The following is a 15,482-nucleotide window of genomic DNA, read 5'->3' on the forward strand; positions in this document are numbered from 1 at the left end:
GTGAGACCGAGGCACTGTGGTATCGGAAATGAAGCGTTAGATTTTCTCTTTTGTTTATCAGATATTAGTAAGAAGTCATTATCGACCAGCCATATTTAATATTATTATAATTATTATTGTGTGTTTGATTTGTGTAGCACCCCAAATTCAAGGTACCCAAAGCTCTTTAGATAATCCACTATTCATTCATACTTTAAGTTACAGTAATACTGTCATACAGTTCTATAAATTACAGTAAAACATTACAGTTCTATAATAAACAGAGAACCTAATTGTTGTTATTCTTCATTCCCATTTAGTATTTGAGAACTTTCTCCACCTTTTTAATGTCTTCAACATGACTTATTCTCTGGAAAGTTCACCAAACTGCTGCTGCCATGTTTGCCGGCCCCCCTGGAGAGGTACTAGTTCACTGGAGTAGATAGCTGGGTAGAGACAATGAGATGTGCCTTTTAGCACTTGCCTTCACCTTCACTGTAGTGAAGATGGAAGAATAGAAAGACCTCATGGATTGCCCTTGTGCTGAATTATAGATGAGGTTGGAGAAATGGAGGCACTCCCTTGGCTTTTCCTGTCCTCCCACTTCAGTGTGGGCATTTTTTGCATGGCTGCAGCTCACACACACACACACACACACACACACACACACACACACACACACACACACACACACACAAAGACAAGCGCATGCATGCCCGTGCCCAGTAAACCAGTGATAGTCCTCGCGTTCAACCAGGATGCTCAGACAGCAGCTCGACCCTACTTTCTCAGCTTTTTTCATTCATGCAGGCCTTTAACATTGCTGCATTATTGAAACCCACTTATCAAGCTGGCTTTCTCCTGACATTTGATTCACCAAAGCAGTGACCGCTAAGCTCAGAGGAAATGAATTTCCTAATTCTGCTGCCAAAGAGATTGGTGGTTTTAGCTTCCAGAAGACCTGACCTTTTGGGAACGTAAACATTGGGCAAATTTTTCAACTACTGAAGTGAAAACTACTCCTCAACTACTCGTGTGCTTGCCTTCTTACCAAACTATGTGTGGTGGGAATTAAGCTCCTGATTGGTGAGACATTGTCAGACAGACGCTAACCTTGTTGACGTTGGCTGAAGCAACCAAACTTAGTATCAGCGAGTCAAACTGCTAGCTGTGGCATCAGCCATTGTAGCTGACGTTGGTGTGTGTGGTAACTAGGGCTGGGCGATACGGCCTAAAAATAAAATCTCAGATTTTATTTTTTTTAATTTGATTTACGATTTTCTCTCTCCCCCTCAATTATTAAGAACTGCAATAAGTACAAATGGAAGGCACCTTAAAGCACATTTTGTTTTTAATTTAATCACAAGCAAGACAAATGTAACCCTCGTTTCTGAGATGAATAATGAATAAATGAACACCCTCTTGGAATAAAAGTGCCACACTCCACGTCCATTAGAGCAAACCCAAACCAGTTCCAAGCAAAGGATGATTTAATTCCTTTTTAGGAACAAACTTCCTACTCTCACTGGTGGCCATTGAGTCGCTTGCTGTTGCTGTTTCGTGTGTAGTGCTGTGACGTTGTTGTCACAGTTATGTGAAACTACCACTACAGAAGCTCTGGGGGACCAAAAAGGCGCTATTGCATAAAAATTTGATTTACTTTTTTTTTAATCGCCCTCAACAAAAAATTAGAATTAATTCATTGAATCAATTTATCGCCCGGGCCTAGTCATAGCTAGGGCTGGGTGATCGAACGATAGAAAAACATATGAAAGCAGGTTGCTCTAACCTCAATATAAAGAATAGATGAACAGCCATTCCCAATTAGTGGCTGGAATAGAGCCACAAGGCAGCCAGGGAGACCCGCTGCTAAGGGGAACATTTGGGAAAAACACTGATCTCTACCCACTGGAGGAGCAGGATGTAAAACGTTATCCCAGACATCAGCGGGTTTGAAAAAAAATTACTTTAAACACCATTAATGCTCCAGAAGTAGAAGTTTAAGTCACGACTAAGTCAAGGTTTCAGCAGACTCAACTAATCGATCCCTGCACAATAGATTGCTTTAGCTACTACAGAAGATACGGCATGCAGAGATTGCCCCTTGGTCATGACTCAGAACACACAAGAGAAGCATCTTTAGAACTTTAAGTAACCCACTGTGCAAAGACCTAGTTTGGACGTCCTACAGACGTGGTCTGGACCGACGGACTCAATGTAGACATGATCTACACGTCCATGCTACGTTGCCCATTTGCAGGGAAATATTACCTTCCACCCACAAACGCAGAACCCTGTCTCCTTCTCCTATCCCTCTTTTCCGCCTCTTGCACTTCCGTGCTCGATCAGATTGCCCCTCTAAGATCCCGACGTTCCCGCTGTCGCTCTGACCCTTGGCTCAACCTTCATACCCGTACTGCTAGATGGGAATGTAGGAGATGTGAGCGGCGGTGGATAAAGCTTAAATCTCTGGCTTCCTTCCAGCTTCTCCGTGAGGCCTGGAGGAATTACCAACGCGTCACTCGGAAGGCCCGTTTTGACTATTTTGCTGCTATTGTTACCGAATATTCGGGTAACCAGCGAGTCCTCTACTCCACTGTTAATGCCGTTTTGCCACTCAACGTTCCTCTGCTTAATACGTCTGAGGAAAGGTGCACCCAATTTTTGCATTTTTTTTTATCTCTAAAGTTGCCACAACTAGGGCTCAGATTCTGCCTCCCTCTCACTCAGAAGCCCCTGTTTGTTCTCCATTATATTCCTTTGAGCGTTTTTCCCCGTCTCTTCTTCCTCCCTATGGAAGACAGTGGCTTCTATGAAGCCCTCTGGCTCTCCTTGTGATTTTATGCCCCCTCGCTTCCAGAAGGAAGTCTTCCAAGTAATTGCTCAACTGATCCTGGAGATCCTTAATGCAAGCCTTAGGACGGGGATTGTTCCCCAGGAGTTTAAGCATGCGGTGGTCCAGCCTGTTCTAAAAAAACAAGGCTTGGTCTCTAAGGACTTGAACAAGTACCGTCCTAAATCTAAGCTCTCTTTCCTCTCCAAATTGTTGGAGAAGATGGTTTTTATCCAGATTTTTAATTTCATTGCGTCCAACAATGTTTTAGATATTTTTATGTCTGGTTTTCGTCCTCACCACAGCACTGAGACTGCTCTTATTCGTGTTTTTAACGATATTTTGCTTGCCTCTTATTCTGGTGTTGTTGGTGCTTTTAGACTTATCTGCCGCTTTTGACACTGTCGACCACGCAATCCTATTACAGCGACTGGAGCAGTTAATTGGCATTGTGTAACAGCCTTAGAGTGGTTTCGCTCCTATTTCACTGCCAGATGTTTTAATGTTGCCCTGGGGAATTGCGTCTGTAGAGTGGCACAGCTTTTTTGTGGGGTTCCCCAGGGGTCCGTTTTAGGTCAGCTTCTTTTTTAATCTACATATTTTACCTTTGGCAGCCATTTTTAGAAAATTCCGGGTAAATTTTCATCTCTACGCTGACGATTGTCAGCTTTATATGGCCCTAAAATCTGCTGACCCTGTGCAACCACTGACTGACTGGATGGATGGATGCAAAGATAAATCAGGTAGTCAAATCGTGTTTCTTTCATCTTCGCCGGCTGGCCAAACTAAAATCTGTCCTGAACAAAAAAGATCTTCAGTCAGTTGTTCATGCTTTTGTAACATCACGTCTGGTAGGGCTGTAGCGAAGCCTCGACGAAGTCGACGGCTCGATTCTAAAGATTTGTCGACGTCAGATCCGGAAGTCGACGCACCGCGCCCACTTGTTGCATCCCCAGGAGTTTGTAAATAGAGGAGGAATCTGCCTGTTTTTCCTCTAGTTCGCCCTCTTCTCCGCCTTCACTAACATCTCCGCCAAATACCGAAGACCCGGAACAACGTCCGTCCACTACTAGATTATTTTCCTGTTTTGCCCCTTCGTCTCCCGGCAACGGACAACAACTTCCGGGGTCAGATGCGCTGCTTCGTGTCTATCGCAGATGTAGAAAATCACCGGGAGCGCTTCTCCCTTCATTAAGGAGCTTCTTTCAGACATTAGGAGAGCTGTTTTGGTGGTAGCAGTCTCTCCTCCGTGCTGGTCTGTTTGCTGCTGGGTGTTTTTGGTTTATTTAAACTTGGTAACTTGAACTTAATGTTGGTAAAGCTACTGTTAGCATCTTCGCTAACAGCTTCTTGCGTTGGGATAAGCTGTTACGTTTTGGTTTAGAGTTCATCTTTTTTGTGGTGTAGATCTCCCTTTTATTACATTTAGAGTGTTGTGGGTTTTCGGTTTAGTGTAAAATATCACCTGAGTTTGGTTTAACCCGTAAGACCACTCGCCTCACGCACATAAGTGACCAAAACAAAGCAGCATGGAGACACTCCATCTTCAACCACCTCTCAGGCAGCAGCCTGCACTCCCAAGTTCTACACGTCACCAGAACATAACCAACCGCAACACAATAAAAGCAGTGTTATACAGAATGGAAGGCCTGTAGTGTTTATTCTCTTACAGTAAGAATTTATCTATTTTTTTTGAGGAATTTATTTGAGATTTTCTGGTTTTTGTTAATTGTGCAATAGAAAAATAATCATTAGATTAATTTTCTAAATAGTCATTAGAATAGTCGACTATTCGATAAAATAATCGTCAGAATAATCGTTTTAAAAATAATCGTTTACCCCCAGCCCTAACGTCTGGACTATGCCAATTCTCTTTTATATGGTATTCCTTCCTCTTCAGTGGTACGCCTCCAATTGGTACAGAATGCTGCTGCGAGGTTTCTTACGGGCATAGACCGACGGCAGCATATCACCCCTGTTTTGGCAACTTTACACTGGCTTCCAGTTTGGTTTCGAATTAAGTTCAAAATTCTCCTGTTGGTTCACAAATCTATTCATGAAATCCCCCCCCCCTTATTAGGCACATCTTTTGAGTGTCTATGTTCCGGCGCGAACCCGGAGGTCCTCTGACCAGCACCTTCTGCTTGTCCCTCCTGCCCTCTATATGGCCCGTGGCGAACAGGCTTTTTCAGTTTGAGTGTCTAAACTTTGGAACCAACTCCCCCTGACGGTCCGACTTGCCCCCTCCCTTACCACTTTTAAAGTACGTTTGAACATATTTGTATTCCCTGGCCTTCCCAGCTGAGATTGTTTAACCCTTGTGCTTTCCTGTTTTTTTTTTTTTTTTTTTTTTTTGTTATTATAGTTTTTATTTGTTTAATCTAGTTTATGTTGCTATATCTAGTTTGGTGATGTATTGTCGTGTACAGCACTTTGGTTGGCGTTGTCGCCGTTTAAATGTGCTTTATAAATAAAGGTTGATGTGATGAACCCTGTTGTCAGGTTTTGTTTTTCTTAGAACAAGTCGAACTTGTTTTTGCATGTCCAAACAGCAAAACCAGATTATCTTATCCTTATGAATATAGTAACAATAAATTTTACAGTTTGTACTTAAGTCTGACAGCAAAAGAGATTAAGAATAGTCAGTCCCATTACAACACCCACTTGAAGAGTTTTCCTGACCAACTGGTTGAACTAAAAAGTGTGACAGGGCAGGTCTGCAGACACTCCACATTTTTGTGAAGCCAGTGAAATGACCTGTATAATATCAAATAAATTATAATGTTTTCCCCTTGATAATCTTGTTTGATTAATATGTAAAAATACAAAAAAAAAAACACCATCAGAAAATCACATGAACTGACATGAAAGCAGGAATAAGAGTGCTCAGCAGTGTGTGAGGGTTAAGGACCTCATGATCCACCCTTGTGTTGTTTTTCTAAAAAGCTCTCCAGTGTTGTCGGATGATATGATTATTCTGCTTCAGCTTTGGTCTCACTACCCGAGGAGCCTAGTTGTGATTTTTATTTCCTCGTCCCTCCAGTCTGCTCGTTGGGTGAGGTGTGGTTGTGTAACCTATTTTTGAGTCTAGATGAAACGGTAACAATCTCAACTGAGTTTCCTGTGTTCTAAAACTGTGTACTTGTGCATATACAGAATTAAAAATAAACAGTTTTATTCAGAAGTAGCTTATGTTTTACAGTGCATGCACACACACAGCATCTCCCTTTAGATTTCATATGAAGAAAAAAAATGCCTTAGGGCGTTTTGGAAAGATCATTTAATCATTTCATCCGTGAAACAGTTTAGCTAACACATCAATGTTTTGAGAGCTGCAGCCCACTCAGCGAGAGATTGTGTGTTTTCAAGTGTCTCTGCTCTTGTTTGTGTGTGCTGCATTTCCATTCTACCGCTCAGGGGCGTGTCCAGGGAGTGGCCTGGGGTAGCACATGCCACCCTTGGAATCTGACTGGCCACCCCAGGTGCCACCACACTAATTTACCTTTAAATAGGCTTTTCATTGTCTACAAAAGGCTTGGGGGTAAAACAAAAAAAGCATAACCATTGGTGCCACCCATGCACAAAGTTGTGCCACGCCTGGGCCACCCCATTTTAAAAGATCTGGACACGCCTCTGCTACCGCTGTACACTACAGGTGTGGTGCTCAGATCGAAGTCTTGTTTAGATTCTTCAAATTCCCTTTGTGTGTGTGTGTGTGTGTGTGTGTGTGTGTGTGTGTATGTAGTCATGGGTCTATTATTAGGAAGCCTTATTGTTCTGTTTTTCTGGAGTTTTTTCAACTGTGTCATTTAGTAGACGGCTTTCACTTTGTGGCCCTTCAGCTCTCATGGACCATCCACTTTCACAGCGTTCAGAATGTAATGGTGCATGACTCTATGAAGTTTGTTTCTCTCTCAGAACAGTGTTTCTTCAAATTATATAAGAATAGCAGCACCATTTTTATTTTTTCAAGTGTTTTGAAATTTAAGAGTTTTCATCTATTTTAAGTTAGTGTGATTTTGTGTAAAAGTTATAAATAATCACTGATAAATTAACGACACCAATACCAAAGGCTATAGGGAGCCTAAGTCTTCTCCCTTTCTGCTCGGCTCATGGGTCCCCGGAAGAACGAAAAAATGAATGCAAGTCAACGGGGCTAAAAGAGCTATTTTCTAATCCGCTTGGCCTTAGACTCTGGATCGCACATACTGTATGTTGTACTGCAATTTAAATGAAAACTAATGATGGGTTTTTCGACCACGCCAGTCACGTACTTTGAGATTTTTCAGCTTGTAAAAGTTCATAATTAGCATGACTACCAATTAGACATCGGCACGTCGCATATATGACGTCACCACAGAACCTCTTGTCCTCTAGCGTAGCTGCTACTTACCAAATGGCCAGGTTTATGGTGGTTTTTTTCCTTCTGAAGGAAGGATTTTAAGTTTGCTAAACTTAAAACCGATAAATAAAACCGGGCCGATCTTAACAACCGATATTTTTTTCCATCTTGTCTCCATTTGTTTGCCTGTTTCAGAGGGTGAGGGGGATTATGTGCATTTGTTTAGTCATGTGACAGTGATTGTGATCATCTCAGAAGCATAAATGTGTGAGGTGTGTGTACACAATAACGTAAATTCAGATTTAATAATGTTCATTCTATAAAAAAATCTGCTGATTTTAGAAGCATTAGCGTCAGTACATTGTTGTTGGCAAATATCGGTTATCGACCATAACTGTGATATTAATATCGATATTGGCCCAAAAATTTCATATCGGTGCATCACTAGTTGTACTAGCTGTTAGCGTATCAGTCCTTAACAACAAACTCTCTGAATGGAAGCTGTTTTCTGTGAATACGACTGTTTTATCATTTTAGTCCTTGACTTTTGATGTTCACAGTGTCAAGTCCGCAGACCTTTTCAAAAACCAAAAAATAAAAAAAACAATGTGGTATATTTACAGTAAATGTGGTCCTCTTGAAATGTGTTCTTGCTTATGAACTAAAGGCTCAAAATGATGAGAACTGAATCTTTTCTGAACTTTCTAGTTATTTCCTTGTTGAACTTTCCCAGTGACAGTGCATTTTGCAAAAGGTCAGCCATGGAAGGCACGTACTCCGACCGAGCTGTAATTAGAGGAAGTTAAGTGGAAAGATTCCTCTTCTTCATACTCAGATTCTTACTTTATGTGGTTGTTTGTTACTTCAACTGCACTCTCCAAGTTTGCGCGCGACCTGAGCTTTTCTGAACTGTACCAGTGTTTCACGAGGAAGCTTGAAATTTTTTTTCAAAGAATCCCACAGGGGCAAAACTACAGTCTGATTAAATCTGAATGGAACACTATCAAACACTGATGCAGGAGAAGACGTCAGCCTAACATCAAACATCCCTCGAATGAAAGCTTTGAGTTGTGTAAATACAGGAACTGAAGCTGGTTTTAATGAAAACAAACAAGTGTTTCCCCTTCCTTCGGTTCAGCCTTGATTTAGTGCTTAACCTGGCTTACTGGTGCAGATGTCCGCTGTCCTGCAAACAGCTGACCCAATGCTAACATTACTTTAATACACATATTTAAACATCTAATAAAAACACACTTTTAGAAGAAGAAATAACAGTTCTGCGCCTGAGAGCAGTGGACTCAGTGGTCTTCTTTAAAAAGCAGCTGAAAACTCAGCTGTTCAAGCTGGCTTTTGACCTTCTTCACCACTCTCCTTATTCTGCTCTCCCTACCGATTCCACCTTCTTCAGGATCCACGGATTTCCCTCTCTCCCATTCACACTCTCTCTCTTCTTTACATTTTTGAATCACAATTGTCTATTTTTACTAATTTTAAACATATTTGTAATATTTTTCTAAATTGTTTTTTTATATTTCAACTTTTTTGTTTTTGTGAAGCGCCTCGCGATTTTCATCTTGAGAGGCACCATAGAAAAGATCTTTTCTTCTTCTTCTTCTTCTTGATATAGCACGTCTCAACTTAAAAATCACAAGGCGCTTCAAAAGAACATTCATGCATTGCTCATGGTTAAAAATTCGGAAAGATTCTAAGCACATGCATGTAAATAATCATTCAAGTACCAGCAGAACAGGAGGGCGTTTGAGTTTTCCTTTCAACAATGCCACAGGTATGCAGTCACTATGTGATTTGTAAAACTCCACCCTGTGCATTATCTGACAGGCAGCAACGCAGGAGAGACGAGGTTTGCAGCAACAGTCTGACAACGACTGCTGGCATGATCACATTGGATTAATTTGGACAGGCATGTCTTGGCTTAAAGGGGCAGGGTTACTCCTGCCCTGCAGCCAGACAACACGCACAAAATGGCGACGGCACCATCTTTCGTAAGTGCTTTTTGTATATGGATTGGTGAAGGGCTGTATCCATTTGGTGTTCCTCTTTCTGGGCCTTTTTTCACTAATCTTCCTTCTTTTTTTTCTGTCAGTGAAAATGTTTCACAAAGAGTTTACTTAAACTGAGTTTTGTATTTTTCCTCTTTACTTTTAGCCCTCTTGAAGTTCTTTTTTCATCTGAAAACAATTCCCCAACACCCCAAATGATCCCTGAACTGTTAGTGAAGTGTTTGAGGCTCCTAAGCACACAGTGTCAACATAAACGGCAACACATGAAAACTGCGTCGCCTCAGCGTGTTTCCAGTAGTAAAATGTGACAAAAATCCGGGAGAATGATCATAAGATTTGTTTGAGGCAAATAAAAACATATGCTACACTGCCTGTCCAAAATAAAAATGGTCACCTGGATAAGTGGCATAAATAAAACTAGTTAAACTAAAAGATTCAACATTTTTATTGTATTAAATTTTGTTATTTTATGATAATTGATTACCGGGGGGTTGAAACATTTTGTTATAAATTTATACTTGATGGAAATGCTAAAGAAGTGTGTTTTGTGGCGTATTTAGCATGTTTTTTACTTCCTTGCCTTTCATTTGGTTGATTCGTTGCACTTGGGTTTTGGGTTGATGCTTGTGGAGGTCATCATTCAGGTATAAACCGGACTGGTTCTGTAACATCCAACACTAAACATTTTGTTTTTTACTGTGTTTTTCTCATTAAACTCACATGGTGTGGATTTCACATGTTTGGGCAGAGAAACCTTTCTGACAGTAGTGCAGCACGGGCCACCTGCGGTGGTTTCTAACTAGCTCAACCACATTCCTGCACCATCACACAAAGGCCTGTTTTACATATATTTCTGTGATTAAATCAGCATTTGCAGAGACTGGAAGGTTAACTCCTTGTAAAGTATTGTCACAACTTCTCATGAAAACAACTATATCCAGTCCTTCACTTGTTTTATGTCCTCTGGTGGTGGATCTACATGTGGAAAACACCATTTTTCTATTTTTATTAATGTGTTGTCACACAACTACAAAATAAAATAAAATAAAACATTCATCAGAACGTAGATTTTGCCTTCAGTCATTCACTTATTGAGTAATGTTCTATCTTTTAATTAGGGATTGTGAGTGATTTGAAAATTAATGCCCCTTTCACACTAGCATCGGCTCTGTGGGGTCTGGATACCATAGAGCAGTGGTCGGCAAATGGCGGCCCGCGGGCCACGTCCGGCCCGTGAGCCCTCTCTTTGTGGCCCCCAAACCCCGTGCGCACCCCCCACCCCCACTCCCGACGGCCGACCGGGAGGTTTAACTGAGCTGAGGAAAGTAATCAAATAATCAATGCATGAGATGCGGGCATAAACGGTTTTGCATCATAGACGAGTACCAGAATCAATTATAGTGGAATGTAGTTGTGTTATTTCAACAGCGGCACCAGTGCAGCATCCAAATCTGTCAGAGCGGTGTTCTCAACATTTACCGGGTAGGAAACTTTGATCTGCCTTTATGTGGTACTGCAGGGCTGAGCGCTGGAGTTATAATCTGAGAACGAACCTGAATCGAATCAGCCCGACCAGTTCTGTTGGATTTGGGTCGTAAATTATGTTAATTGAGCGGGTTGTCGCGCTCCGCTCACTTGATCAGCGACTGAGACAGAAAGAGCGGGAGATTGTCTGCTCACACAAGAGAGGGGATCGGAGGACGCTCCTCCAAACACGCATTGTTTCTCCTGGATGCGCTCAGTCAGACCGAGTGCTGTGATGTCGGGAGGTCCGGTCTTGGGGAGGGAGCGGGGTGAGTGACGGCGGCTGCAGCGTAAACATCTGTCTCTTTTATTTAGGGACACGGAGAAGATAAAGGAGAGAGAAATGGAAGATCGAAGTTCTTGTTCCACTTTATTCTTTTGTTTCATGATGATAAACTGACGTTAAATTCACCTTAAAGAGAAACTGGGAGGAAGCTTTGGTTCATTTTAAGTTACAGGAGATCTTGTCTCCTATCTGGTCCTCCAGAGACAGCACGGACATGAGGGTCACATGGTGAGGGTCACACAGGACAGGTTAGTGCAGTCACACAGCCGAGCTGGAGGGGGACAGGTGTTGTCCTTCTTTACATTGCAAGCTTGTGTGTTATGTGCATTACAGCCAGCAATCCAAACAGCAGCAGCACACACCCCCACCCCCCACCCACACACACACACACACACACACACCCTCGAACCATTATAATTGAGGACCCCTGCCATAAAGAGTTTCATAGCCTGCCTTTTTTCAGGGTGCAACCGGACTGTTTTTCAGCCCTCTTCCTGAGGCGGTCTGCATCAGGCTGACCAGGGCCAACACACCCACTGCTGATTGATAAGCCCTGCTCAGTCTGTCATCGTCGTTGTGTCCTTGGGCAAAACACTGAACCCCTCCTTGCCTGCTGGTGGTGGTCAGAGGCACCGGTGGCGCCAGTGCTCAGCAGCATCGCCTCTGTCAGTACGCCCCAGGGCAGCTGTAGCTACATTGTAGCTCATCCTCACCAGTGTGTGAATGGGTGAATGACTGATTGTGTTGTAAAGTGCCTTGGGCGGTTCCAGGACTCTAGAAGGTGCTAAATCAACTACAGGCCATTTACCATTTCATTATTGATTCAGTATCATAACATAAAATATTGCTATTATGTCATTGTGTCAATTTTTCTTACATCCCTACTGGTAATAATTAATGTTAATAAATACAATGTTGAGAGATTTTTCTGTTTTTTGTTTTCTCCTGCTACTTAAAAGTTATTGTATGTTACTCTCATGAGTATTCTTAAAGATTTTCATGTAGCAGCTCATTGGAAACGACGCAGATTTATACTTTTTACGATATGCAAATGTTAGGGTCCCAGTGTAACACATTAAAACACTCAAACATGCAGTCAAACAGAAATCCAGAGTTTTATTTCCACAAACGGTGTAAAAGTTGTAGATTACAGAGGTTGATTTCTGGAATGGCCTCTCTTCAGAGAACTAGTGTTTGCCCACTAGCTTTAAAGCCTTCACATCCATTATCAGTTTTAAATTACTGTTATTTACATAGGACTTTGTGGTTATTTCTAAGCATACATTTTAGCAGTCGCCAGCAGTGGCTCTTCAGGAAGCTTAACACCAAGAGTAATTCATTAAAGGTGTGGTTGACTGAAAAAAATTTTTTTTTCTGATTATAATCTCTGAGTATTCATGCAGGCTGATCACAATAATAGTCTCCAACACCTTTCTCCTGCATTAGCTTCTGATAGAAAACAGACAGCGAAAATTTTAAATCCTAACAGATCTACGTCACACTGAATTACATTCATAAACACACCCATCTTGACTCACGACAGGGAAGGCTGTGTTTTGTTTTAACGTCACCAGCAGACGTCTAGTTAAAGCTAGTTTAAGCTAATCATTAGCATTAGCAACATCGCCACATGGCAGAAGTTCCTCCAGGCTTGAGTTATTCGTGGAGATAAAACATCCATGTTGCAAGTCAGTGGTAGAGTTGCATTGCTGTTATCCAGTCCGGGGCAAGATGTCCAGATATCAGGAAATAAGACTCCAGAACCTTCCGTCTGAAGCTCAGCTGTGATGTGGGCAGCTTTTAGGTGAGAGAAATGGTGCACCGGTATATTTTTCCCCCAAGAACAACTTACAAGGCATTCATTCCTACCAATGCAAATGTGTTGATTAAACAAGTAATCCACTTCTTTAACAATTTATTACTTTTACACAAAAGCACACAAGACTGGCAAATATTACCACACCGTTGCAGGAATGGCACTACATGACGTATATTATTGACACAAAGCAGGTATCTTCACGGATTGAACTTATCTTTGAGGGTTTTTTGCAACAATTTGCAACTATGTTGAGTTTTTTCCTGTCATAGACGTGCATATACAAGCCCTTGTGCTTGCAGACGCCATTCTGCTGCTCTATTCACAGTGTGTGTCAAGTTACACAAATTAGGAGGAACATGACCTGCCAAAAATACAAAACTTCCCATGCGACGGATACTGATACACCAGTTTTGTGATGCTGTTAGCAAGGTTGAGAATGAGGAGTCAGGAATGTGTTATTATTCTTCGGGCTAGATCTGTTCAAATGGTTTGGATTTTAGGATTTAATTGTTTGGCTGACTTGCATTTGACTTGAAACTTGACCTGATCTGACTTGACTATTACCAGTATTCAAATATTGTGAAAATTAGCCCAGTAAAACATTCAAAGTGTGTGTGTTTTAACAACTCTTCAAACCGTGTTTTCCCATATGTCAGATAATTATTTTCTTGATTTTATTCTTCTTGTTTTTTTTTCTTCCAGGATGAAAATGCGACGGCACAGAGTGTTCTTGCTGTGCACGGTGGGTCTGTGCGTCATCTCCTTCCTCCACTACTACAAGGCCCTCCACTACGTTTCTTTGCTGCGTGAGCTCTCCGCTCCATACCCCAACATCAAGTCCTTCATCATGGTCTCTGGATTTTTCTGGAGAGAGAAGGGTGTGGCTGCCACCCCACTCAGTCCTGCCTCACCCGAAGAAGCGCCTGTTCGTCAGCTAGACAATAAAAATGGAGGTGGGGTGGGCTCTTTAGGAGGTGGAGCAGGAGGAGTCCTAGACCTGGGAGTGGATAGTGTCAGGGTTGGAGGTCCTGGTATTCCTGGCCATGGGGGAATTGATGAGAGACTAAAAGATCAACCAGAGCCTCCACATCCCTGGGAAAAACCAGAAGAAAGCTTGATAGGAGACCTATCAAATGAGGTAAGATGTCTACATAAATCAGTACATTTACTGCAAGTTCCCAGAACGTTAAACCAGCCCCAACAGTCTTGACTTTCTTGCAAACCCACAGCTGTAACTTAGTATTTATTGATGTGAGTGATTTAGCTGCACCAGTGTTGGAATGTCTGGTTTGTGAGTTTTGACATGTTCCAGAAGATTTTCCAAAGCATATTACTGCTCTGCTCATGAGTTCCTCTTGAAACCTATCAAAATAAATAAAAAACAATAGAAATATTTTACAATCTAGTGTTTTATGCCAAGAGAAATACCTTAAATCACCAAAAACTTGAAAACTAAGAGCTGACTCCTGCCTGAGCAGGGTAAAATTAAGACGCTCAAATGATTAACTCTGTTGATTATTCTGAGAGTTAGTGAAACGTAATGAAAGCTATGTTGCTGATACAGATTAATTAAGAAAACATGGGATTTAGTAATGTATAATCTAACCAAAACAAAGCTACAGTTACAGTTTCTGAACCTTGGCTTCTCATACTTTTATCCAGTGGATACCATGTATCCAAAACTACATTTGATCCCCTTTAAAAACATCTTTGTTAACTCACAACACGAAGGTCTCTTAGCCTGACATCCTACAAATGTAAATATACAGTCTGGCCACGACCCAGTCGTCGGGCAGAATCTAAACTTTCTCCACATACAGTTGGACAGCACTAACACCAATAAGAGCAACATGATCTATTCATCACTTTGTCAAATAGTCAACAAGCCAGTCCATCATGCACCGTTGAAGAAGAAGCAAATAAAGCCATTTTCTAAATAAAGGACCTACGTACCTCTTTAGGGAGCCTAAGTCACACCCATCTGCTTCCAGACCATGGGTCCCTGGAAGAACGAAAAAATGAATGCAAGTCAATGGGGCTAAAAATGGTATTTTCTAATTCCGCTTGTTGTGTCCCATGGATGTCACATATGATGTCCGTGAATTTTAAATGCACATTTTGTCACCAAGAACGTGCTTATTTTCAATGGGAGGAAATGTTACTTTAGGTTTTGTGTGAAAATAAGTCCAGGACTACACATGTGCATTGCGAAAGTGACGTCATTGAACCAGACACAGAGAAAAACAGAGGGAAAATGGCCGTTAGTTTAGCAAACTTAAAATCCTTCCTTTAGGAGGAAAAATAAAACATCATAAATCTTGCCATTTGGTAAGTAGCAGCTACGCTAGAGGAGAAGAGGTTCTGTGGTGATGTCATATATGCGACATGCCATTATCTAATTTGTAGTCATGCTAATTGCTAACTTTTACAAGGTGATAAATCTCAAAGTATGTGGCTGGCATGGTCGAAACACCCATCATTATGTTTCATTTAATTTGCAGTACAGCATATGTGCGATCCAGGGTCTAAGGCGAAGCGGATTAGAAAATTGTTCTTTTAGCCGCGTTGACTTGCATTAATTTTTTCGTTCTTCCGGGGACCCATGAGCCGACTGGAAAGGGAGGAGACTTAAGCCGGGCGTACACTGTGCGGCTTTTTCACTCGTAGCACTCAGCTTC

General features: G+C 41.7%; 1 protein-coding gene across 4 annotated transcripts in view; it reads left to right on the plus strand.

Annotated features, from left to right (window-relative positions):
* mgat3b (beta-1,4-mannosyl-glycoprotein 4-beta-N-acetylglucosaminyltransferase b) overlaps nucleotides 1–15,482 on the plus strand; it is a 94,539-nt gene that overhangs the window by 62,328 nt on the left and 16,729 nt on the right. For 2 of the 4 annotated variants that reach the window (XM_054744755.2, XM_054744756.2), the window contains exons 2-3: nucleotides 8,994–9,157; nucleotides 13,507–13,942. In XM_054744755.2, the coding sequence (XP_054600730.1) occupies nucleotides 9,078–9,157; nucleotides 13,507–13,942 (516 nt within the window). In that variant the 5' untranslated portion in view covers nucleotides 8,994–9,077. The remainder of the gene's footprint in view (nucleotides 1–8,993; nucleotides 9,158–13,506; nucleotides 13,943–15,482) is intronic. The other 2 variants (XM_054744757.2, XM_015943541.3) reach the window with 1 other exon arrangement.

This window comes from Nothobranchius furzeri, chromosome 6 (assembly GCF_043380555.1).
Source record: "Nothobranchius furzeri strain GRZ-AD chromosome 6, NfurGRZ-RIMD1, whole genome shotgun sequence".
Lineage (NCBI taxonomy): Eukaryota > Metazoa > Chordata > Actinopteri > Cyprinodontiformes > Nothobranchiidae > Nothobranchius > Nothobranchius furzeri.